We start from the raw sequence: 25,122 nt of genomic DNA, 5'->3' as shown, positions 1-25,122 counted from the left end.
TGAGATTGCATCCTATGCTCAGCTGGGCATTAAGGGTTCACCATGATATGTTATCCTCTAGGCAATGTGCAATTTATCATTTCTGAATTATTCACAGGGCTGTTTGAAGACATTCATCTAATTTGTCTTAGCTGATAGCAAACTGAGGGAAAAAATAAAATGTACAAAAGCTGAACAATTAGTTTACTGTTGGGTGGCACAAAGCACTACCACCTCACAGCCCAAGAAGTTCAGATTTGATTTCCAGACTTTCTGTGTGGAGCCTGTACACTCTCTATGTGTTGATAAGTTTAATCTTTTCTTTTAAGTTTCTCACTAGGTATTCAGGTAGTGAATTTAAAATGTTTAAGTCTTAACAAGTCATCACTGCCTTTCAAGTTTGCATTTCTTCAAAATCATGCTATTGTAACGGTGTAACCTCAAATTACAGGCAAGAACAAACTATGAAAATTGTTTCTGTACTTCGATAATTTTGAAAGTAAATAACTAAACACTTTAAAAGCTAATAATTTTCTGGTTACTTGCTGAGTTCATGTTCAGTCAAGCTGTCCCTTAGTGGGGTTTTTCCAGCAATATCCTAATCAGCTTATGGGTCAGGAAAACCCTTTGAAAATCCTCCTAGAGCTGCCTTTTTGGTCCCTGATAGCCCTGCACACATAAGACCCAGCATACCCTTATCTATAACCTTAAAATTAGTACTAGATTAAGACTCTATGATGTTCGTGTGGATTGGCACCTGAAATGCCCCCATACATACATACATACACACACATCATATTCAATAAACTATACACCAAAAACAATTTTATAATCTGGTATTAAAGGCAAACAAAATTCCAAAAACCTTCACAAATTGCAAATTTAATTTTTGTCTTTTTAAAATTTTAAAGTCACATTATCTGGTTGTTTTTGTCCACAAATAGCAACAAAGAAATAAAGTGAGGTCCAGACTCATCACATGTATTTATATGTACTAAAGTGAAGTAATAAAATGTGAACAAAATGCACAACAAGAAATAGTGGGATTAAATGGAAAAAGAAGTATAATTACTACAGCATTCAGTTTTTGCAGTCTAAAATATACTACATGATCAGAATAAGGCAGTGCACTGATACAAATACCAACTGTATTTGCTGTCTGTACAAAAGCAGAGCAGATTCAATAACAAGAAAATAGAAAAAGAGACAAAGGCCAAAATGTTTTTTTTTTCTTTTCTAAAATAGAGACCCTTGCAAAATATATCTTGCTTTACCTGCTCTGTACCAGTTCACCATAGTGCAGGATCTATAGAAATGGTGTGAGGTTTCTGCTCCTTTGATCAGGTTGGAGCTGAGCCCTGTAATGGTCTCTTTTTTTCATTCTAAGCCCCAACCCAGTTTTAGCTGCTAATTAGCCCTTTTGCCTTAATCGTTATTGACCTGCTTTTTGACTTGCTGTGTTAATAGAAATTGCCAAAACACAGTTAGCAGGGCAATCAAAACTGCATACTTCATTGCTAAATATGAATCTGTAATCACTGAATATATGTTATTTGTTTGGCTTTTGAAGGCAAACTACTGTTCATTAGTACAACCCATTAATAAATGCACACATGCCATGTATTTGAATGGTACATTGAAAAATGTAATTCTCCTTTACACCTTTACAAACTTTATCAATAATAATAATAATAATAATTCTTTGCATTTATATAGCGCTTTTGTCACTACTCAAAGCGCTTAGCAATTGCAGGTTATCAAGTACATGTAATGACAGCCCAAGTAATTTTCAAATTCTGGACTTGTACACTGACATAATAAATAAAGTCTGATCACTTATGTAAGAAACCTTGAAAATACCAAAACAAAGGCTGCTTAACAGGAGTTCTAAAATAAAGGATTCATGTAAAACTTGAAGTTTGATTTCACACAGGAAGCTTTAAAACTGAAACAAATGTAAAAAAGGGAAAGATTTGGAAAATTAAAGCACAATTTATTTTAACATCTGAAAATTGAATTAATTTGACTAATCTATCTATCTATTATAAAAAGAAATCCTGTCCCCTGTCCTGATAGTCTACAAACGTGATCTTCTCGGAAGATAATTTAAAGACCCATGAGACGAAAGAGACCTGCCACGGTGCGTCTCACTGGAACATAGAACGAGAGTCTTGCAAGACACACCCTACTTACAAGCATTATCAAAAAAAAAAAACAAATCAGTAGTGTAAAGGCAGTCATGCAGCACACATAGCTCCAGGGCTCTCAGTGTATATAAAGTGTATATGGTCAATACGGTAGAAATGAAACGTCGACGATTAAACGAAGAAGAAAGAAAAGCGCGGAGAAAAGAGACTCAAATGCGTTGGACAGAAAAAAGAGCAAAAAAGAATAATCGAGGTGCAAATTCAGAAAATAAGGAAAGTAATTATCAGCCTGGAACAAGTGGAACTGAAAAAAAAAAGCACATCCAATCCGGCTCAGAATTAAATGACAGTGAGTAAAAGACAAAGTAGAACTTCATAAAGACGTTTACAAACGTTGGCGCTAAACACATGCAGAGCAGGTTTGAGACTATGAAACCAGTGAAATTAGAAAGGCTCAAAAAAAAAAAAAAAAAACGTTGGCGCTATACACATGTGGAGAAAGTTAAAGGATATGAAAGTAGGAAAATTAGAAAATATAAAAAAGTAAAGATCACAGTAGCGCAAACAAACAAACTGCCTCATTTAACTATGCACCAGTCTAACTTTGGTTTTGCACAATAATTACTACACTATTGCACCTTAACACTTAATTCTAATTTATTCACATAATTTTACTTATTTATTATGTTCTACTATACTGTTATCTTTCAATCTATGACTTTTTGTTAATCTAACTGATATTCTTCTAACTTTGCACAGTTTTTGATAAGCGGATCAGGATGCATTTCACTGCGTGTTGTCCTGTATAACTATGCATGAGACAAATAAAGAATCTTGAGAATTTCAAAAACGGAGTTTACCACACATGCATTTATTGGTTACTTTGTTAATGTATATATATTTATCTGTCTGCTTATTTAAAAACCTAAATTTACCCCAGAAGTCAAAAACGTTCTGTCTAGCCCATGTACAAAAACCTAGACAAAAGCTGGGGTATCACCTTGGTAACCCCATGTACTTTTGGAACTGTGAGAGGAAAATAGCACGACTTTACAGACAGGAGTCCAATGCAGAACTCTACTTACTTTTTTACTTTGTAAAAAAAGTTATTAACTGCTGATGATGTAGATCGTTTTGTCTATGCTGAAATTCCAAACAGAGAAACCTATCCTGACCTCTTTAAAAAGATTCAGCATATTGGGACTCGCAAGATTACAAATATTGTTTTTACAGAAGTTCTGAAATAAAGGTGAAACTAATGAAATAGCAACAATTCAAAGAAAAAAAAAATCTTAAAAGTGTGTATCCGGAAAACCAAATACGGGGTTTGGCGAGTGAAGCCCCCTAGTCTATTAAATATTACTCTTTAGCAATAGTATTAACAAGCTAATTATTCAAGTATAAAACTTAATAGCAAATATTAACCTAACCAATTGGCTCCCTGACAACCCAGACTTTAAAAACATTCATGTTACAAAAACAGCATATTGTAATCGTTTTAGTTAGTCAATAAAAGGTGTAATTTTACTTGACTTTTCACTGGAATTATCTTGAAATTCACTAATTGAATAGTACATATTGTGACCACCAGGACGCACACCAGCTTCCCAAACCTGACACCAACAAATTCAAGGTACAAGTCCAGCACACACAAAGGCTTTTTATTTGGGAAACTTCTTAAGCAAAAGTTTTCCACAGCAATAAGCATAGTCACAGTAAGCACAATAATAAAGCACTCAGCACTTCTTTCTTTTTGTCTTTTTCTCTCTTCTTCTTTTTTCCTTCTCGGTCTGCCTCCACTCCTCCCAGCTCTGGACCCCCTAAAGAAGACAGGTGACTCCTATTATGCTGCACCTGGGAGCACTTCAGGTGGCTTATCAGCATTATCCAGAAATACTCCCAGGTGTGGTGGAAGCCCGATGTAGTTGGGCTCTGACGCTCCTGCAGCAATCTCTGGTGGCACCCACAGAACCTAACAGGGCTTTGCCAAAGCCCAGCTCCCCTGTAGCCCTGTGGGAATCTGAGACACCATTGTAACCCAACATCTAGCGCTCTGGAAGAGGAAGTGCCCTGTGTATGTCCGCTCACCCAGTCTTTACATTAAGGAGGCGCCCCGGCCATCCGTCACAGTATATAATAATGATTGAGTTTTTGTATTTAGTATTAGATTTTAAGCAGTAGTTTTCAGTTATTGGACAGAAAATGTCAGATAATAAATTTAAAATGTGCACATGCTAAGGTAACGGGTAGTTAATGACATTTCATACTTTATAAACTGTATGATGAACCCCCCCACAAGATTATCTACTCCATTTGTTATTACACTTGGGAGGATCCCCATCTCTGCCACACATTAAAATACAAGCCTTGCATTGTTTTTAGATATTTTTGAATGCCAATATTTGTGTACTTATTATTGTTGCATAAATCCTTGACAGGATTCCAGCAGTTGCTATGTGTATATTATAGATTACAGGAAAAGACACACTAATGTTTGCTTCAATAAATGGAGGTACTTTAATAAAAAGCCATTGAATAGGATTTTAGTTTTTACAATAATATTAAAGGTTATCGAGTATCACAAAATTTCACTGATGTTGGTATCAAATACAAAAATTATGGTATTACGACATCCCTAGATGCTACTTATTAAGTGATGAATAAAGCCACATTAAAGAGCTGCATTTTAGCAGTTTTTTGAACTGTTCAGCTTTACTGACATGGCACATCTCTAATGGTGAAGTATTCCAGATTTTTGGTGTCTAGAAACAGAAAACTGTCTCATCAGTTATTCTATGCTTCACTCACTGCATACTGAACAAGCCAGTGTTAGAAGATCTCAGACTATGATTAGGAATGGAGGTGAACAAACACTTCAAAATATAAAAGGTGTTAAGTCCTAAACTACACAGGCAGCCAGTATAAAGATGCCAAGACTGGTGAGGCACTGCATACGGAGATTTTCTCTTTTTAATTAAAATACTTGTTGCATTTTGGACTAACTGCTGCTCAGGAATGCATTGCAATAGTCTTGAAAACTAAAGACAAAAGCATATATGAACATATTGGTCCCTTGTAGTGACATAAAAGATTTAACTTGTGCCAAGAATCCCAAGTGCAAAAATGTAGTTTTATTGATATGCTTAATGTGGCATTTATAGTTTAGCTCTGAATCTAAAATGATGCCTAGATTCTTTACTTCTGACCTTATTTGTTAAATCAGATGGCCTAGTTTATTTCTAATATCCTCACTGTTTTTAGCTTATTAAGCTTAAGTAAATGATTACTCATCCATTTGATAATGTTAGTAAGACACTAGGTCAGAGGATTTAGACCATCATGGTTATCTGGCACTATTGACAAATCTTTGTGTTATCTGCATAGATGTGATAATTCACTTTGTTTTGGAAGTCACTGTCTCAGTGCCCCTGGGAAAATATGTTTGTGGTACTCCTTTAATATATACATTTTGCTGCCACATTTTTTTCTTTTTATTTTTATACTAGCTATGCTACCCATCTAGAATGGGTTGAAATCTAAGTAATCAACTTCGGTGTTGTTAATGTTTGACATCCAGCATGCAATGCATATGTCTCTGTTATATGCCATCTGTTATGGGATTTGTAAAAGCAGTATTAATGCTTATGATTTGCTATCTATTGGAATGACAAATGCATTGCATGTTATTACTAAAAATGTTTGTGATGCACCATATTTTTGGAATAATGGAGATACAGTAATCTGATGGGCACACAGACACTTACCATTTCATTAAGATGGATAGTGCTGGTGCATCTACATGCATTACACTTCTTATTGCCACGGGCCTTATCCCCATTTTGTATTCTCTCTTGTTGCCTGTAATCCTGTTTAAAACCTGGACTTCTCTTCAAATGGTGCTTGGTTATATTTATCCATTTATAACCAGTCATTAAAAATGTACAGTACTGTCAAAAGCAGCATACAGTTTAAACAAAAATTCTTGACATGGTTTGTGCAGTTTAAGAGAATAACATTAGCTTTTCAGTGTTACAATAATGCATAAGGTTCTAATTCTAGGTATGCTGGCATCTTTAGCTGTGAAATGCTTACTTTATGTTGTGAACTCCCTAGATATATGGAAATAGATTTTTTTCCTTTTATTAATTAATTTGATTGCCTTTTTGACATGTATTTCAGATCAGGAAACCTCCTCCAGTTCTGTCTCGGTATAACTGCTTCACACTCACATTTCCACTGTAGTTGTTGTGTTACTCATTCCATTCCCTGTAACAATTAACATAACTGATTATTTATAATGTGTAATCTTGTCATTATTCACCAAATATAAAATATTGGCGGATGATTCATTTGAGTCTGGTGATATTGATGCAGGAGGTGGGGTGTATGGGTACTTGCTTATTTACTTTCATATACTGATCAAGAAATATGGCAATGAAGAAGTAATCTGTTAAATATGCTGCGTTATGATCTAAAAAGGGGTGACTTGCAGTGCACATACTGTATTAAAGTGAGCTTTGTTTAAGATTAGCAAGTGAATTTGATGCACAATAGAGGAATGATGTAAAACTATTAGCTGTCATCCATCCATCCATTATCCAACCCACTATATCCTAACAGGATCATGGGGGGTCTGCTGGAGCCAATCCCATCCAACACAGGGCGCCAGCCCACCGCAGGGCGCGTACACACACACACACACACACACACACTAGGGACAATTTAGAATCACCAATGCACCTAACCTGCTTGTCGTTTGGACTGTGGGAGGAAACCGGAGCACCCAGAGGAAACCCACGCAGACACAAGGAGAACATGCAAACTCCACGCAGGCAGGACCCGGGAAGTGAACCCAGGTCTCCTTACTTTAAGCTGGCAGTGCTACCACTGCGCCACTGTGCTGCCCATTAGCTGTCATGTTGTTTTTTAAATATAATATTTGTTCAGACCACTAATTATCTGACTACCAGCTGACTGTCATACATATCAAGTTCTAGCCATCCAATAACTAAAATGGAAAATAATGAGCAAATTATATGCTTTAAAAGTGTAAGTGGTAGTCTTTTATTTTTCACTATTTTTAAATTATCCTTTATTAGTGCTGCAAGTATGGCTGGTATGATGCCTTGTGTGACATGACTGAAATTATGTTAGTTAATTTTTTTTTGTGCGTAAGCCTCCTTGGTTATGTTTATCTCCAGAAAAATGAGCCAAAAATGCTGAATTTTCTTTATCAATTAAAAATGTTATTACATGTAACAAACATGTAAATACCAAAATGGCAACATACATACAGTAAAAAAGTTATGTCTAGTGTCCACTGCTGTACTGCTGCACATTTACTAGCTATCCTTCTTAAGGCGTTTTGAAACCATCACCATCATAGAGACTGATGTTGCAATTGGGACAGTAGAAGCATGTTTTCTTGCGAGCTTTTCTTGTAATATTTTTCTGTTGCTTATGAATAAGAGAGTACAATGTCAGTGCCGGACCTGCATGATCGATATGACCCTTGTGTTATTGTAAGCTACCACAGCGCAAGGCTTAATGACTTCCTAATTTCCCTAGGCACGCAATGACAGTTGCTGCATTGTCAATAGAGCTTAAGGTGCTTACATCTTTCTTGTCCTTCTATTTGATTGCAATCATTTTTACTTTTTGTCACGTACCTACTTGCACCCTGCTGCAGTGTTACATGAATGAAGTCACCAGGAATATCAAAATGAATGGGTGTCAACGTTTGATTACTTTGTCATCACTATCGTGTGATTCAACTAATGATTCTGTTTCAGTTTGTTCTAAAACTTGTTTTACAGCTTCTCATTTACATGCCATTGTGTTTTGCTTGAAGGTTATGCTTCACTCATGAATATTGACGAGTGACCTTAGAGTATTAATATACTTAGAAGTATTCATGATTTTTTTTGTAGTATAATGTTATTTTATCCACTAGATGGCAGACGACTACCGTACGGAGTGTTATTTGGGCTTAAAGCTGTAAAGTGCACATCATTACACGTCACCCCAGGTCTGAGCAGGGTTTAACTGTAATAACATAACCCACAAGCTTGACTTGGTCTTGAAATTCTAATTCCAAGGAGGTAAAGTGACATCTGGCCTTTGTACAAATGAAACAACAACGTTGTGAAAGAATTCAATTCTTGAGCAGTCTATACAGAGAAAAGAAATAAAGAAAAAAAAGTAGGCTTTGTCGAGTGCTTTTTTCCATGTTCTTTGAACTAGTTTGCCAGTCTATGACTTTGGTACTTCAATCTGTTTTGCCTCATTACTGTCAGAACCTTCCATTTTAAAATACCCTCCACCACTTTCTAAAAATTTCTTGAAGCAATCTCATTCTTAAATTTTTATTGGGCCTGAGTATCTACCTGTCTATAAAGTTTAGTATCTTACCACTCTTCAAATGAACTTACTAAGGTACAGCTGATGATGGATTTAACAAACAGGTTAGAAGGAAAAGAACAGCGCAAAAAAAAATATCCATTATGACAGTAATAGTATCTATGAGTTGTTTGTATAGCTGCAAAGAGGAAGCAGGGAAATCTAAACATCTGTCTTTGTATGATTCAACAGAATAACAGAAGATGAAAACTGTACAGGCTGAAAATGCAACAGTCACACCAGTTAGTACTCTGGACACCAAATGCACAATACGAAAAGAAACAATTTGATGAACATGCAAGTTTTTTTAAATTACATCTTTATGTAGAAGCCCCTTAATGATTAGATGTAAATGGCTGCATCTTGCCAGAAGATGAATCACGTAAAGTTTGTAGCAAGAGGTAGAATTTTTCTGAAAGCGTTGGAAGCAGCTTTGGAAGAGACAGTGGAAGTGACAAGGGAAGCCATGGCTTTGTGGAAACCATCTCAGTGTACCCATTGCTAATATATTAAGGTCTAAGTCGGTGTGATACCCCAGTGCCCACAACAATGGACGTCACTCTCCATTGGGACATCTAGTAATCATGTACTCGGATGGACTAGAGCAAGTTAGAAGACAACAACATGTTTAAGGTGCAAAAAGTATGAAAGTATATGTTTATGAAAAAGAAAAGTATCATTGTGCAGTTATAAAAATTCTTCCATAAATAGATCCATAAAAAAAACAGTGTAAAGGATGCTCAATAAATTATTAAAACAAAGTTAAATGAAAGTCATTGTTTCCTCATAAAGATCCTCATCAGTGAACCCCATGTCTTTTCTGCTCTTTATGATGCCCAGAAAGTAGTATTCTTGGCTCACTTTCTCTAATTCTGTCTGTATCCACAGAGTCCACATGAGCCCTTGATCATCACTGCTCCTTCCATTTCTCAGTAGGCTTGGCCTCTTCTGTCGGATGATACTCCTTCCTCCCTGAATATTTGCACACAACTGCTCCAGACATCTGAGTGCTATTTCATTGCTGCCAATTCTTTCTCGAGATTTGGTCTTCCTTGCTAATTTCGGAATCATGTCATCCTTCTATACATTCTTACCTAACCCTTCTCACTTGACTTTTTTATACGGTAGCTTAGGCACCGTGCTTCTTGCCACATGAAGCTACTAATTAGGGATGTCTGTGCTGATCTATCTACTGGATGTGCATACCTAATTAGCCACTTCTCCCAAATAAGTGAGCCATGGCCACATGTCCTGAGCCCCACCTTTCCCTAAAACAAACTGCACTTGCCGTTTACAGTGGCTTTATAACTCAGGGCATCACAGTGGGACAGCCCCATTTTTTATATTTGTATTTTACTTTTTTATAAGCTGTCTGTTAGTTAATATTTCTGTACATTTCATTTCCAAAATGTTTGTGTTCAGTGACTTAGAAAGGGTAGGTCATGCATATTAATACAATATACTGCATATCCTAGTTTTACATAGATGCCATTTCATTGCAATAGATATTTTTCTTTAAATTCAATTAATTTTCAGTAACAGAGGAAAACCTGGTATTTCATTACCGTTAGACAGCTTCAGACTGAATGAACGCAAAGCATTTGTATGAGTTATTGCAAACAAACTGTGCTTCATGTATCTGTAAAACAACACAACTAATTTTATTGAACTTCAGGTCATTTTGTCTAGCACATTACAGTGAGATGCGGGACACATTTTATCTATCGCATTCGGCTACAAATGTATTTGTATCAGGTGGTAAAGGTGGTGGGGATTTTACTTCAATGCAGAATTTCTAACATAGACTTTATTTTAAACATTGCATTTGGTGTGCTGTGGCTGACTTAATGTGCAAACATCTATGACAGTTTCTCATCTTGTTTTGGTTGCTGAGCAAATTAACTCCAGCAGCCCTGCTGCACTGAACAGAATAAGTGAGATACAGGCGATGAATGAATGATAATTGTGTATCTATACAGATACTGTTCATTGGTGCAGAATTCTATTTGATACACTCGTAGCTGCAGACATAAAATTATAATTTGAATTTGATATTGACAGCAGTAACAGGAGGGGTCACTTTCATAGCAGTCCTCCACATCCACAATGACAACTTGGGAAGGCCAAAAATATAGAAAAATGGTGTGTTTTATTAAATATGAAGCATACAAAATGAAGAAAGCAAAGTAGAAATATCAAAGAAAAACACTGCTGCCTCTTTGAGTATCAATTCTATATACAGTACAAGGTGGCTTATCCACTGCTGTAGTACCAAAGATCACCCCCTTCTCTGCTACTCACTCTCCCTCCCTCCCTCTCTCTTCTAGCTTCTTTTCTTCCTTCCACCAGTGAGTTCTTGCCCCAAACTTGCCATAGACACATTAACTTGGTGATTCTGATTTGAGGCAGCTATAAACACCCCCTGTGACCGCAGGTTCTTCTCCAAATCAGTACTCTAGTTAGAGGTTGATTTTAAACTCTCTGCGCTACCAAAATATAGTGCCTATTATTGGCCTTTATGGGCAGTTTTCCCATTAGTTTTATTTAGCTCTAAAATGGCAATGTCTCTTAGGCTGCTTCTAGGCTTCTCCATTTAAAGGACCACACCTTCCTACTTTCTCCACTCAGAGACTCAGTGTTGCCTCCTAATAAACTGGGAGGTAACATGCAGCCTCCTACCATTCTTCTTAGAACCCATGGTCTCCCTCCTGGCAGTACCCTTACTTCCTCAGCGATATGTTAGCATATGTCTTTGCTGCCACCTGCAATGACAAGAACAGTGCACCTGTTCATGGTGCTATAGGCAGCTCTGGGGTACTGTCCTTAGAGGCAGATTTTCAAAGAAAAAGCCATATCTGAAACTGGCAAATAAAACATTATAATGGGCAAAAGAGCACAGCCCTTGGGCAGAAGGTGACTGGAATGATCTTTTCTATGTTGCAGGGCTTTGTGTTTCTCACACTACAGACTCTGATGTCCTTGTGCATCTAAGCCTTCCTTTTCTTTTTCTATCCTGTTGAGAAACAATTTGCCCTCTTCAGTCAAGACAGTAATACACACCCTTCAGTTTCTTGGCAATCTGTCACATTCCAAAAAAAAAAAAAATAGCCTGACATGTTTTTTTAAAACTGTTTAATTTTGGCCATTTTTGAACCTATAAATGTCAGAATGCTAGTACCTTGCAAACCAAGTGAACAGAATAACAGGTTTCAGCATTGATAATGCAGTTACAAAGATGTATAGTACATGATTAATTAGGACACACGACCATTAGAACACTGAAGGAGTGGCTGCTGAAAACGGGGCTTTGTATTCATGTGAATAATAAGTTAAACAATCTGTCATTTCAAACAGTAATATCAATCCGTTGAATGATATCTTGATATTAAAAGGTATTAAATTCTATCAAAAGCATAGATAGGTCTGGGTGAGTCCAAAGTTTTGACTGGTAGTGAAGTTGTATAATGCATGAATGAAAATGGAACACTGTATCCCCAAATGTTTAAAGTACATGGAGTGGTAGAAATTGGGAGGGTAGCTTTTTTTTGGAAGAAACCCTGGGGGCAGAGCCTTCTCAGCAGCTGATTTTACTACAAACATTTTAGTGAGTTGTCCCCAGACATGCATTCTCGTTCAAGAATCGCAAGTGGCCCTGCGAGACTACTAAAGGGCAGTCTGGCCTCATGGTCCTTAAGCTTTTAAGATCTGAGTTTGCATTGTAATTCAGATACTTAGTGTACAAATAACCCTGAGGTGGTTTAAGGTGTATAGGCTGCTCTTTGTCTGTGTCAGTGCAAAGTTGGGAAGTGTGCTAGAAGGTTCACTGACAGGGAATGTACAAGACAAATAGAACAAAGAGAGGTGAGAAGGGAAAGTGAGAGTGTTTGTGTGGTGCTAGTAAAATAGGAGAGCTATCTCCTATTGTTTCTAGCAATTTTGAACTCTGTGTGGTATTTAGTTTAGGTATAGAGGGATACGCCTTTCTTTTAGCCTATAGAGGAAATTAAAAATATCCACTTCTGTTGTTGCACCTAATTTTACTTTGAAAGAGAAATGTGTAAATAAGTAGTTCCTCATTTGTGTAAGTAGTTTACCATTTAATAAGCAAGTACTCAGAAATTTGCTGTCAGTGAGTGCTGTATGAAATGAGTGTTTGGCAGCATTTGATCTAGCAACAATGCTAGGCCAGCTTTGGTTCAGTTTGAAAGGCAGCTGTACCACTGAGTATTTATATATCAGTGATGGTTACTTAGACTTGTTACATAAATAAAATTATGAAAAAGTAAGTAGCTTATTTAGCTAGAAGCCCATCTGAATGTACATGCCAAGCTCTGAGAATTGGCAAACATTTAAAGTCGGACACATTGTGCTTCTCATGCCTTCTACCACACCTAGGGGTGGGCATTTTGAATCTGTTGATTGGGTCCTCGGTGATTCTGACTGCCGTTTTTCCTGATGACTGCATTTAATTGCGAAATGATGCACGGTTTAGATAGCAGCACAAGAAAGAACAGGGAGAGAGAAAGCATGCAAGCACTTTATCAGAAGGTCTTGTGTATGTGAAGATGAACTGTGCCCTGTGATTCAGAAAGACCACTTTAAATGCAGTGTTTAAAGAGGAGTGCGAGAGTAATGGAACTAGATAGGAAAGAGTGTGCAAGTATTTTAAGAGTGGTGGCATTGAGATAAAAAAAAGCACTAGAAAATTAAAGCTGACTGATTTGGGAAGATTGTGCTTAAATTCATACTTATAATACATGCCTTATATTCTTGCTTCTACTGTTATACGTGAAGTGACTTTCAGACTGAAGATATGAGCCAATTTAGAGAGTAAGCAGGTCATGGCGGTGGTGGACTGAGTGATTTGAAGCATGAGGTTCATGGGTAGTGGGAAAGACGTGAGAAGCATGACTGAAGAGATAAACATACTTATGGTTTTTAATTTTTTTTCTTGCCTACAATAATTATTTTAGAATCTTTTATGCATCTTTAGATTTACTTATGTAAACATACCATTGCATAAACATTGATTTTAAAAGCTCAATTTCCCACTCTTATATTAACAAAATAAGCAGAGGTTGGTTAGGGTACTGTATTGGTGCACATCTTATAGTTTCTCCATGTTAGTATCATTATTTTATCTATGCCTCCATGTTCTAACCTCTTATGTCATTTTAGGTCCCTGGAAACTGGCGTCTATCCTGATAGTATACTTTGCAACACTGAACCAACACTAGTAGGGGCACCAATATGTTACAGGACACACAATCACTTTTGTTAGGCCAATTTAGTGTTGATAATTAGTTGGGACGTCTGAGGAATTGGGGAAAATGTCCATACTCCTCAGAAAACAATACTCTATAGGTATGAAACATGCCAAGCTGGGGAAACTGTCTTTTAAAGTTAAAAATATAACAAAATGCTCAACAGACCAAATGTAATGAACCAAAAATACAACAAATATGCTCACAAGGGTTGGAAAACCATCAAACCATGGCTAGTAATGAAAGAGGCAAAAGTAGAATCTTTATAAATTAAAATATTATTACAAAAATGCTTAATGGCACAAAAAATAACCCCGAGGCACACAAAGGCAAAATTAGTTGCCTGAAACAAGACAATCCAGAGGAAAACAGTCTCAGCCAGGGTTCCCCCTCTAGCTGGTTGTTCAAATTCATGTTTGATGCTCGTTTTTTATTCTTTTTATGTTGATTATATGCATCTTTATTTTTGGTTTTGTCTATTCATATAAGTTGCTTTTGTTTGTTTTCCATGTGTTTTTGGGTGGTACCCCAAGAGGCGGGGCCACCTTCTAATGGAGGCAGCATAAAGAAGGATGCCTCACACCTGGACAAACTGGTGAGGAGGGCAGGCTCTATTGTAGGCATGGAGCTGGACAGTTTGACATCCATGGCAGAGTGACGGGCGCTAAGCAGGCTCCTGTCAATCATGGAAAATCTACTGCATCCACTAAACAGTGTCATCTCCAGACAGGGGAGCAGCTTCAGCGACAGACTTCTTCTCTGTCCTGCTCCACTGACAGACTGAGGAGATCATTCCTCCCCCACACTATGCGACTCCTCAGTTCCACCCTTTGGGGTAAACATTAACATTATACAAATTTATTGTCTGTTTTACCTGCATTTTTTTAATATTTTTATTTTATTAATTTTCATTGTAATCATTCCATACAAACAGATCAATTTATAACCCAACAAATTTGAAGACTAATCAAACCCCACCCCTGAGAAGGAGAGCTTAGCTAAAGGAAAATTGCTTTAGGCTTTTTAATAAGGCAACATTAAACAAAAGAAAGGGAGAAGTGAATATCTATGTAAATAAGAGATGGAGAAGGGAGTTAAATGCAATAATAGTTATTTCTCTTATTCTAAAATAATATTGATTAAATCCTGCCATGTTTTGAAAAAATGTTGTACAGATCCTCTAACTGAAAATTAGATTTTTTCCAATTTCAAATAATATAAAACATCGGTTTCCCACTGACTTATAAGAGGAGAATTAGGATTCTTCCAATTTAACAAAATAAGTCTGCGTGCCAAAAGTGTAGTGAATGCAATCACAGTTTGCTTGTCCTTCTCTACTTCAAGTCCATCTGGAAGAACACCGAACACAGCTGTTAATGGGTTACGAGGGATTGTGATACCAAGGCTGTCTGAGAGGCACTTAAAAATTTTTGTCCAATATGATGTTAGTTTAGTGCAGGCCCAAAACATGTGACCCAGTGAGGCAGGGGCTTGGTTGCAGCGTTCGCAGGTTGGATCCTGCCCTGGAAACATTTTGGACAGTTTTAAGCGAGACAGATGGGCTCGATATATAATTTTTAGTTACCTGCATAGTTACTCTTTAATATTGTTTCTTTATCAGTATGCTGCTGCTGGAGTATGTGAATTTCCCCTTGCGATTAATAAAGTATCTCTATCTATCTATCTATCTATCTATCTATCTATCTATCTATCTATCTATCTATCTATCTATCTATCTATCTATCTATCTATCTACAGTTAGGTCCATAAATATCTCCACAGAGACAACGTTTTTCTAATTTTGGTTCTGTACATTACCACAATGAATTGTAAATGAAACAACTCAGATGCAGTTGAAGTGCAGACTTTCAGCTTTAATTCAGTGGGGTGAACAAAACGATTGCATAAAAATGTGAGGCAACTAAAGCATTTTTTGAACACAATCCCTTCATTTCAGGGGCTCAAAAGTAATTGGACAAATTAAATAACTGGAAATAAAATGTTCTAATACTTGGTTGAAAACCCTTTGCTGGCAGTGACAGCCTTAAGTCTTGAACACATGGACATCAGCAGATGCTGGGTTTCCTCCTTTTTAATGCTCTTCCAGGCCTTTACTACAGCGGCTTTCAGTTGCTGTTTGTTTGTGGGCCTTTCTGTCTGAAATTTAGTCTTCAACAAGTGAAATGCATGCTCAATTGGGTTAAGATCAGGTGACTGACTTGGCCATTCAAGAATTTTCCACTTCTTTGCTTTAATAAACTCCTGGGTTGCTTTGGCTGTATGTTTTGGGTCATTGTCCATCTGTATCATGAAACACCGCCCAATCAATTTGACTGCATTTAGCTGGATTTGAGAAGACAGTATGTCTCTGAACACCTCAGAATTCATTCGGCTGCTTCTGTCCTGTGTCACATCATCAATAAACACTAGTGTCCCAGTGCCACTGGTAGCCATGCACGCCCAAGCCATCACACTGCCTCCACTGTGTTTTACAGATGATGTGGTATGCTTTGGATAATGAGCTGTTCCACACCTTCTCCATACTTTTTTCTTGTCATCATTCTGGTAGAGATTGATCTTGGTTTCATTTGTCCAAAGAATGTTTTTCCAGAACTGTGCTGGCTTTTATAGATGTTCTTTAGCAAAGTCCTAACTAGCCTTTCTATTCTTGAGGCTTATGAGTGGCTTGCACCTTGCAGTGCACCCTCTGTATTACTTTCATGCAGTCTTCTGTTTATGGTAGACTTGGATATCGATACGCCTACCCCCTGGAGAGTGTTGTTCACTTGGTTGGCTGTTGTGAAGAGGTTTCTCTTCACCATGGAAATGATTGTGCGATCATCCACCACTGTTGTCTTCCATGGACGTCCAGGTCTTTTTGCATTGTTGAGTTCACCAGTGCTTGCTTTTTTTCTCAGGATGTACCAAACTGTAGATTTTGCCACTCGTAATATTGTAGCAATTTCTCAGATGGGTTTTTTTTGTTTTCGCAGCTTAAGGATGGCTTCTTTTACCTGCATGGAGAGCTCCTTTGACCGCATGTTGTCTGTTCACAGCAAAATCTTCCACATGCAAGCACCACACCTCAAATCAACTCCAGGCCTTTTATCTGCTTAATTGATAATGACATAACGACGGACTTGCCCACACCTGCCCATGAAATAGCCTTTGAGTCAATTGTCCAATTACTTTTGAGCCCCTGAAATGAAGGGATTGTGTTAAAAAATGCTTTAGTTGTCTCACATTTTTATGCAATCGTTTTGTTCACCCCACTGAATTAAAGCTGAAAGTCTGCACTTCAACTGCATTTGAGTTGTTTCATTTACAATTCATTGTGGTAATGTACAGAACCAAAATTAGAAAAAAGTTGCCTCTGTCCAAATATTTATGGACCTAACTCTATCTATCTATCTATCTATCTATCTATCTATCTATCTATCTATCTATCTATCTATCTATCTCCTTTATGATGATGAGCAGGTGGCCTCCGTTCACAAAAACATGGCACATAGAAGAAGATGCATAAAAATGTAGTAACTAAATATTCAACAATGTTAACATAAAAAGTGAACAAAACCTACATAAATGAGAAATTTGGAACCCTGGCTTAAACATAACACCAAAAAAGGATTTGCCTGAAAGACAATCCTACAATGAACACTTCCAAATTACATAAATTACATAAACACACCCAAGTACAGTAGCAAAAATAAGTTTGAAAATCTTTGAATCCAAGTGAAAATCGATTCTTACAAAGTAAACTCCAACCAAACTTTGGATCTCTCTTGCTCACTGTGTTTTATAACCAGAGAGAGGGGGAATTCCGTAGCAGTGATGTCAGGATGGTCCCACCTCTCGGGGTTCCACCCACAAAGTACATAAAACATAAGAACAGTTAAAGGGACAAGACATACATTTTTTAGAGATAACAAAAACAGCTATAAAATACAACATGCACGTAAATCTAGGCTCACACAACACTGGGCATTTGTTAAGCTTTGTACTCCCCTAACCTGCTTATGAAATATTTTTTGTTCAAGTACCACATTTTATTTGTACTTATTATTATATTACATTGTTTTCTTTTTGTTGTCCTTTTTATTATGCTGTACCGTCTTGTGTTTTGGTTTCATTACTCTGCAATATCAATATGTGACAAAAATATTTCTTGGGCTCTGCCAGGAGAACCGCTGAAATCCTTATTAAACACTGCTTGGTTTGTTGAACTAATACAGTGTTTTTGCTTGTTTTTTCCTTTGTATTTTTATTTTCCTTTGCTTTCTCTGTATTGATTTTTGAAGTACATTTTTGTATCTGTTATGTTTTTATTATTCATTTGATTGAATAACTTGCTGTTGTAGTATGCCTGTTTTTGAAAATTAAATAGAAATTTGAAAAAGTAGTATTTTATGAAGTGTTGCCACACTTTGGCATTAAGAACTTCACAACTGCTGAACCCTAAAAATACCAGAACACATGGACAAGACAACTGCCAATGCTACAACAACAACAATAATGATGTAGCTCAATGTGCTTTACAAGATGAATAAAGAGAAAAGAAAAATATAAAAAAAGATTAGACAATACTAAGTAACAAAGAATAAAGTAAGGTCTGATGGCCATGAGGAAAGAAAATAAAAAAACTCCAGACGGGTTGGAAAAAAAACAAAATCTGCAGGGGTTCGGAGGCCATCAAGACCACCTAGTCCCCACTGGGCATTCTACCTAACATAAATGATCTCAGTCAGTCCTCATGGTTTTCAGGCTTCACGTGAAAGAATTAGATCATGATGGTCATGTGGACACTTGGCCTTTGATCCATCAATGTAAGGACTGCATGTTGCCTTGATCAGGTGGTGGTGGCACAGATTGCCATCACAGAAAACCGGAAAAAACAGCAGAGAAAGTAGAGAATAGTACGGATCACTGAGCAATGATAAAAGTAATAATTAAATGCATATGCAGAATATCAGGGTTACACTAAAATAAGAAAGCCATATTAAAATAATGGGTTTTTAGCAGTTTTTTAAAATGCTTCAGCGTATTAGCCTGGCAAATTTCTATTGGTAAGTTATTCCAGATTTTAGGTGCATAATAGTAGAAGGCTGCCTCACCACTTCTTTTAAGTTTAGCTCTTAGACTTATAAGCAGACACTCATTTGAAGATCTAAGGTTACGTTTGGAGTGAAAGGTGAAAGGCATTCCAAGATATAGGATGGAGCAAGATTATTTAAGGCTTTGTAAACCATAAGCACTATTTAAAGTCAATTCTAAATGCCACGTGTAACCAATGTAGTGATATCAAAACTGGAGAGATGTACTTGGATTTTCTTTTCCTATTTAAGATTCTGGCAGCTACATTCTGCACTAGTTGCAATCGATTGATGTCTTTTTTGGGTAGTCCTAAGAGGAATGCATTACATAATCTTGTCGACTAAAATCATAAGTGAAAACTAATAAGGGATCTAACTTTTGCTATATTTCTTATGTGAAAAAATGCTGTCCTAGTGATCTGATTGTGTGATTTAAAATTTAGGTCAGAGTCCATAATTACCCCTAAATTCTTTACCTCTGTCTTGACTTTTGTTACTACTTTAACAAGTATAGTTTCTGTACTGTGATTTGTTCTAAAACCTGACTGAAACTTTTCAAGAATAGAATGTTTATTCAAGTGATCATTTAGCTGCGTAATGACTGCCTTTTCTAGGATTTTACTTAAGAAAGGCAGGTTAGAAATAGGTCTAAATTTTTCAAAAACAGAAAAGTCAAGATTATTTTTCTTGAGCAGGAGTTTAACAACAGCAGTCTTAAGAGAGTCTGTGAAGACCCCCATATCTAATGATGAATTTACTATGTCAAGAATACTTTCAATTAGCATGCCGGATACTTCTTTGAAAAAACTTGTTGGTATTTGGTCAAGTACGCAGGTGGAGGGTCTCAGTTGAGAACTTATTCTATACAGATCAGGTAAACTTATCGTGGTGAAAGAATTTAATTTGCTTAAAATGTAATACCAGGGTTTAATAGGATTAGTAATGGGTCGATGTACTATATTATTTATAATATCATTCATTTTGTGATTAAAAAATATAGCTAAATCCTCACAGGTTTCACTGGAAGTTTTTTTCAGGCATTCCATTGAGTAACAATCAATTGTAGAGAATAAAACTCTGAATAAAACAGTTAAGAATTTTTCTTACAACGAATTAAATAACATTACATACAATCAAGTCAAACGTAACAAACCTGAACTCAACCCCTGCCAGGTTACACTGTTTTTTAACTTACTTTACCTACATAAAGGAAAGCCAGGAAGTGCAGTATGCACAAGTTGTAAGTGCAGCTTACTACTTATTTTATTCATAAAACCTACTAGCAGTTGGAAAATACACATGCTGATCTGCTAAATGGGCATACTGAGCAAAAGTTGCTTCTTTCCAATTCACTGCTGAAAAACCAGTGAATCATTGGCAACCAGGTGGGCAACCCAAGCTCTAATAGTAACCTCAAACTTTTGGCTAATGGCAACCACTAAAGTCAGCCCTGAGTATGTCTAAGTGTGTTGCAGGGCATGCTTGCATGCATACCCATAGTCTGTCACGCATTGGGTTACTTTAAAGTCTCCAGTAAACTTAACCTTCTTAGAAATTTGGGATTTAACAGGTGTATCCAGAGAAAACCTCTGCACGCGAGGAAAAACATAATATACACATAGTGCTAGAATTTGAACCTTGGCAGCTTGAGCTGTGAGGTAGCAGTGCTGACCAGTGTTCTGCCATTCTGCTGTTGTTGAATTGTGTTCTTATGTAACAGTGCTGAACATCATCTTTTCATGTGTGTTATCAAATGATGATTGTTTCCATAATACTATTGTTTTGCTTGATCTAATTGGCAATTTAAAAGGGTGATTCAAGCAAAATAGGCATTAATTGTTAGTATATACTATATGTAGCATCCATCCATCCATCCATTATCCAACCCGCTGAATCCAAACACAGGGTCACGGGGGTCTGCTGGAGCCAATCCCAGCCAACACAGGGCACAAGGCAGGAAACAATCCTGGGCAGGGTGCCAACCCACCGCAGTATATGTAGCAGTTGAAGTGTAAAACTGACGGTAGAAGGATCTTTCTTATTTATGTAATTCATTTAAAATAACCAAAGAAGAAAGAAAAATGGTCCTAATCCAAATAAACTTGGCATCACTCCTGTCTGTAAATGACTTTTTGCTGAGCTACAGTATTTGACACCTTTTACACAGCTATTCCATATTTTGTCGTGGGAAAAAAAGCTCCAGAGAAAATCTCTTTTGCATTTTAATTCAGAATTAAGTTGTAAGTGGGTAGATAAGTACAAAGTTATAAAGTGATGGTGCCTTATTACTTTAGCATATTCATTATATGCATTATTATAAATGTTGTGCCCACTAGTTTTTTTTTTTTTGTTTGTTTTTTTTTTTAAGAATGATGACATTTTACTTGACAAATTTGATCATTTACGACAAAAGCTCAGACTTTTAAAAAATGTTTTTACCTTGAGTATTATACTTGCCTGCTTTAGATTTCTGGGTTTTTATGTGTAACCTTTTTCATATTGTTAAAACAAATGACAAATTTGTTTAGCATATTAAGTAAAATAATTTTGCTTTTAATAATAAAGATAATGTTATTTAAAAGTGTCAGAAAGAGATTCATTGCATAATTTAATAAGATAATTTTAAGTGAAGGTAGATTGAGTTTTAGAATTCAAATTCAAAATCTTTTTTCATTATTGTAAAGTGTGCTTTAAACAGTAGGTTGCATATCTGAAATTCCGTTGCTGAAGGTGCTGTTATTAAAACTGCTGGCAGTTCGCCTTTTCAGTGGTTGAGTTTTATATTTAATTGTATCCATGAGGAATTGGGGGTGTTGCTAATTTAATGCTTTGTCAGTCTGGTAGAGTTTGAGATACCAGTGTCTGCAGTTTGGGGAATTGGACCTTTGCCTTCCTCCCTGTTAATATTTCATATCTTGATCTGTTTGAACTAGGGAATCACATTATTGAAGGCAATTTACTTGATGATTTGCTGTTCTTTTATTTTTTTTTCCTCTTACAAAATATGTAGAACAGATGTGTTTATTATATGTATTTTAAGACTGACTTCAAAGTGAACAATGAGTAAAATAATGTTAACCTCATTCTGCCTTATGTAGATACTGCGCAAAGGGCCGAAGAAAACAGGCTCTACCCAGCAAAGTTACTGACTTTAGAGCTACTCTTTGAATTACCTTATTTTTTTATTTCTATATAAGATTCTGGGATACTTTATCCTCATTTAACTCACTGTTTCCTCCCCCCACCAATCAGGAGCTTTGGAGAGCCTCACTTCCTCAGAGAGGAGAAAGTTTTATCACACTCAAGATTTTGTACCTTTGGAAAAGATTAGCCCCTGGATACCCCCAAATGAAAGAGGTGGGTTTAATGTAAGCCTTGTTCATTTTATTTACAGAAGTGGGTGTTTATGTAGGAGAGGTTGTTCAAGACACACAAGCTTTTCAAATTCTTAGCTTTAAATTTGTCCATTGTGTACATGTCAGGGTGTGTGTTCGAATGTAGCCTTGCTTAAGACAGGGGTCTTCAAGTTCAGTCCTGTATCTCTTTGTGGCTGCAGGTTTTCATTCCCACCAATTCCACAATTAATGAGCCATTATTTTAAATTCAGTTGATCTCACTGTTTAAAAGACCAGCATTTTTTCATTTGTTTGTTTTGCATTCAGAAAAGCGTAGTACTGTGATCTATTTGTTTATAAAACTTTTTGTAATAGCTTTAAAAGAAATAGCTTAGTTTTGTCATTCTCATTTTAATTCATTTTTGTCTGATGCACTTACTCTTAATTGCATCTGAATACTGACAAGTAATGATCATAGAAGATGACACAAGTGCAAATGACACTAAATGCTAACGAGAAGCAGCTACAAAAGTGTTACCCACCTTTGTACATCTAAAAAAAATTAAAAAGCTTGGAAATTTTAAAAAAACACAATATTAAACAGCAAGGTAAAAAAAGAAATTAATTTCTACCTAACACACATAAATACTTGCTTCATCCAGTAATAATTTAGCATATCCAACTTATAATTTCAGGACTAACACAACAATGCTTAGAAACTAGGAAATGGTAACTTGCTTAATTAATGCAGTAGTCAAATTAAAATAAGAAATTGTTTTGGGATCAAATCCTGCTGCCACAGGGAGCCCAGGACTGAACTCAAAAACCCCTGACTTAGACCATCTTGTCCAGCACTCATTTGTGCCTTGATCCTATTCCTTCTAGGGTCACTTCAGTTTTCATCAAAACCATGTATTGGATTAAAGAGGTTAGTCAGATGGATGGATGATTTCTCATTTGCTTACTTATGGAATGAAGAGTTTAAACTAGAAAGATGAAAGGCATCACAGTGGAAGGAAAGAATCAACAGGGATGAAACTCAGAAAAGCATAGACTCAAATAAGCAGCTGTTACAGAATTAGTGGAAAATGTCAATAATATGGATACATAATTAAAAGTAATGAACATAAGATGACATTTAAGAATTGTGCAATGTTAGTTGAATGCTTTAAAAGCAAGCAAGAATTTGACACACTCTTAACCCTTTCCATGGTTTCAAAGTTATGATTTTTATATTCTGCAGCTGTATTGGTAGGGGCGGCAATGTACAAATACAAATATAAAATGTACAAATACTGCCAACTGTGGCTTAACTTGAACATTGCAGGACTCATTCAAAGCAATACTAAAATACATGCATTTCTCAACATCAATATATAACTGTGTTTCAATTATGTTGTTGGTATGCAATATTCTTGTTTCAACGGTGTTGCGTGGCACCTGCAGGTGACACAGAATGCTTCAAGTTGTCACTTTCAGGAGAGAGGATGCCACTTGATATGATTCTAATGTAACCATCTGAGTGCTTCATACATTTTCGAAAAAACTGGGTCTGCTTCTCTGACTGACGTTTTTACATGCCTTCTTTGTGCTTTTACATGCCTTTGGGAAACCCCTGCACCATGTTAGCATGGAGTGACGTTAAAAGGCGCTCCGGGTTTGAAGCTTTAAAATGTGAAAGTGAAGTCTGATACACCAAACAGCAGGGTTTTCCATTTAGTTCCAAAAAATACTACTACTCCCATTCAGGTGAGAATGTCCTGTGCTCCTCTTCTCCCCTACGATTTCCTGACTATTCAGTCAAGCTAACTTAGCTAAACTTTTGCATATGTGTGGGTATGCTCATGACTTTTCTATTAGTTTCATGATGACAAAATTATTTTTTGTTACAATTATTGGCAACTTTATTAGCAATTTTGTCAAATATTCAAAAGCATTTGGATTTATCGCTCCTGCTCTATCCAAAATTGTTCTGCTCACATGCTCTGCTGATTGTCAAGACAAAAATAACAGTGATAGCCTATGGAGGTGGCAAAGAGCCAGTACACCACTCCTTGGTCTATAGTGATTCATTTTAATTTGTGAAATTGCTCTGCTGGTAGACACTTCTGCATGCTAGCTATTTTTCTCTATTACATCGATGAGTCTGTCTCCTCAGACCCAGTTATTGATCTCCCATTGGGTAGAGCCATTTAGGGTTTACAGTTTGTTTCCATGACTTTTCTTCCTTCAGTTTTCTTAGTTTTGGACATGAGATGCATTTTTAACTTGCCCATGACAAAATAAAGCCAGTCTTCAGTTTACCAGTTTGCTTTTCCTTCTACTCCACCACTTTTCAATCGTTCATTTTCCATCCATGCTTCCACATTTTCTGTAAACTTTTATACTTGTAATTTACCCTTCTCATTTAATTTGAACACACAATCATTCTCAACTTGGCCCTGTTTAATACTAATTTACAACTACAGTTCTTCACACAACTTACTTTAGTTTTTTATTTTAATGTGTGAGAGGTTTCTTTAGAAACTGGAATTAGAGAGCTCCTAGATCTCATTTTATGCTACTCTCAATCTTGCTTCCACCACTGAATCTGCACCTCCATCTCTGTTGTAAATGTCAAATTTATGTTCTCTACTGTGTATAACACAACTGCACCTCCATGGATTATGTTTGCCCATACTGTTTCAGCATGTAGCACTCCTCTCACACGTTTATCTGCTTACTATTATTAACACTGTCTCAATCGTACATTATACCTAAGAAACTTTACTATACTTTTGCCACACGTCTCAGATCCACTTCTTCAGTATCCTCTATTCACCTCCAGCCATTGCTTTAATATTTCCTGCATTGATCATTAGACTTTATCATAGCAGCTTTTGAGTGAATTATTTTCCCATACAGT

At 36.5% G+C, this 25,122-nt stretch overlaps 1 protein-coding gene across 3 annotated transcripts in view; it reads left to right on the top strand.

Moving 5' to 3' along the window:
* macrod1 (mono-ADP ribosylhydrolase 1) overlaps nt 1-25,122 on the top strand; it is a 575,305-nt gene that overhangs the window by 63,059 nt on the left and 487,124 nt on the right. For 2 of the 3 annotated variants that reach the window (XM_051923041.1, XM_028809642.2), the window contains exon 2: nt 22,135-22,239. The exons of the other annotated variant lie outside the window; for it this stretch is intronic. In XM_051923041.1, the coding sequence (XP_051779001.1) occupies nt 22,135-22,239 (105 nt within the window). The remainder of the gene's footprint in view (nt 1-22,134; nt 22,240-25,122) is intronic. 3 annotated transcript variants of the gene reach the window in all.

The sequence above is a fragment of the Erpetoichthys calabaricus genome, chromosome 1 (assembly GCF_900747795.2).
Source record: "Erpetoichthys calabaricus chromosome 1, fErpCal1.3, whole genome shotgun sequence".
NCBI lineage: Eukaryota > Metazoa > Chordata > Cladistia > Polypteriformes > Polypteridae > Erpetoichthys > Erpetoichthys calabaricus.
Note: the sequence above shows the minus strand (reverse complement) of the source record. Positions and strands in the feature narration are given on the sequence as shown.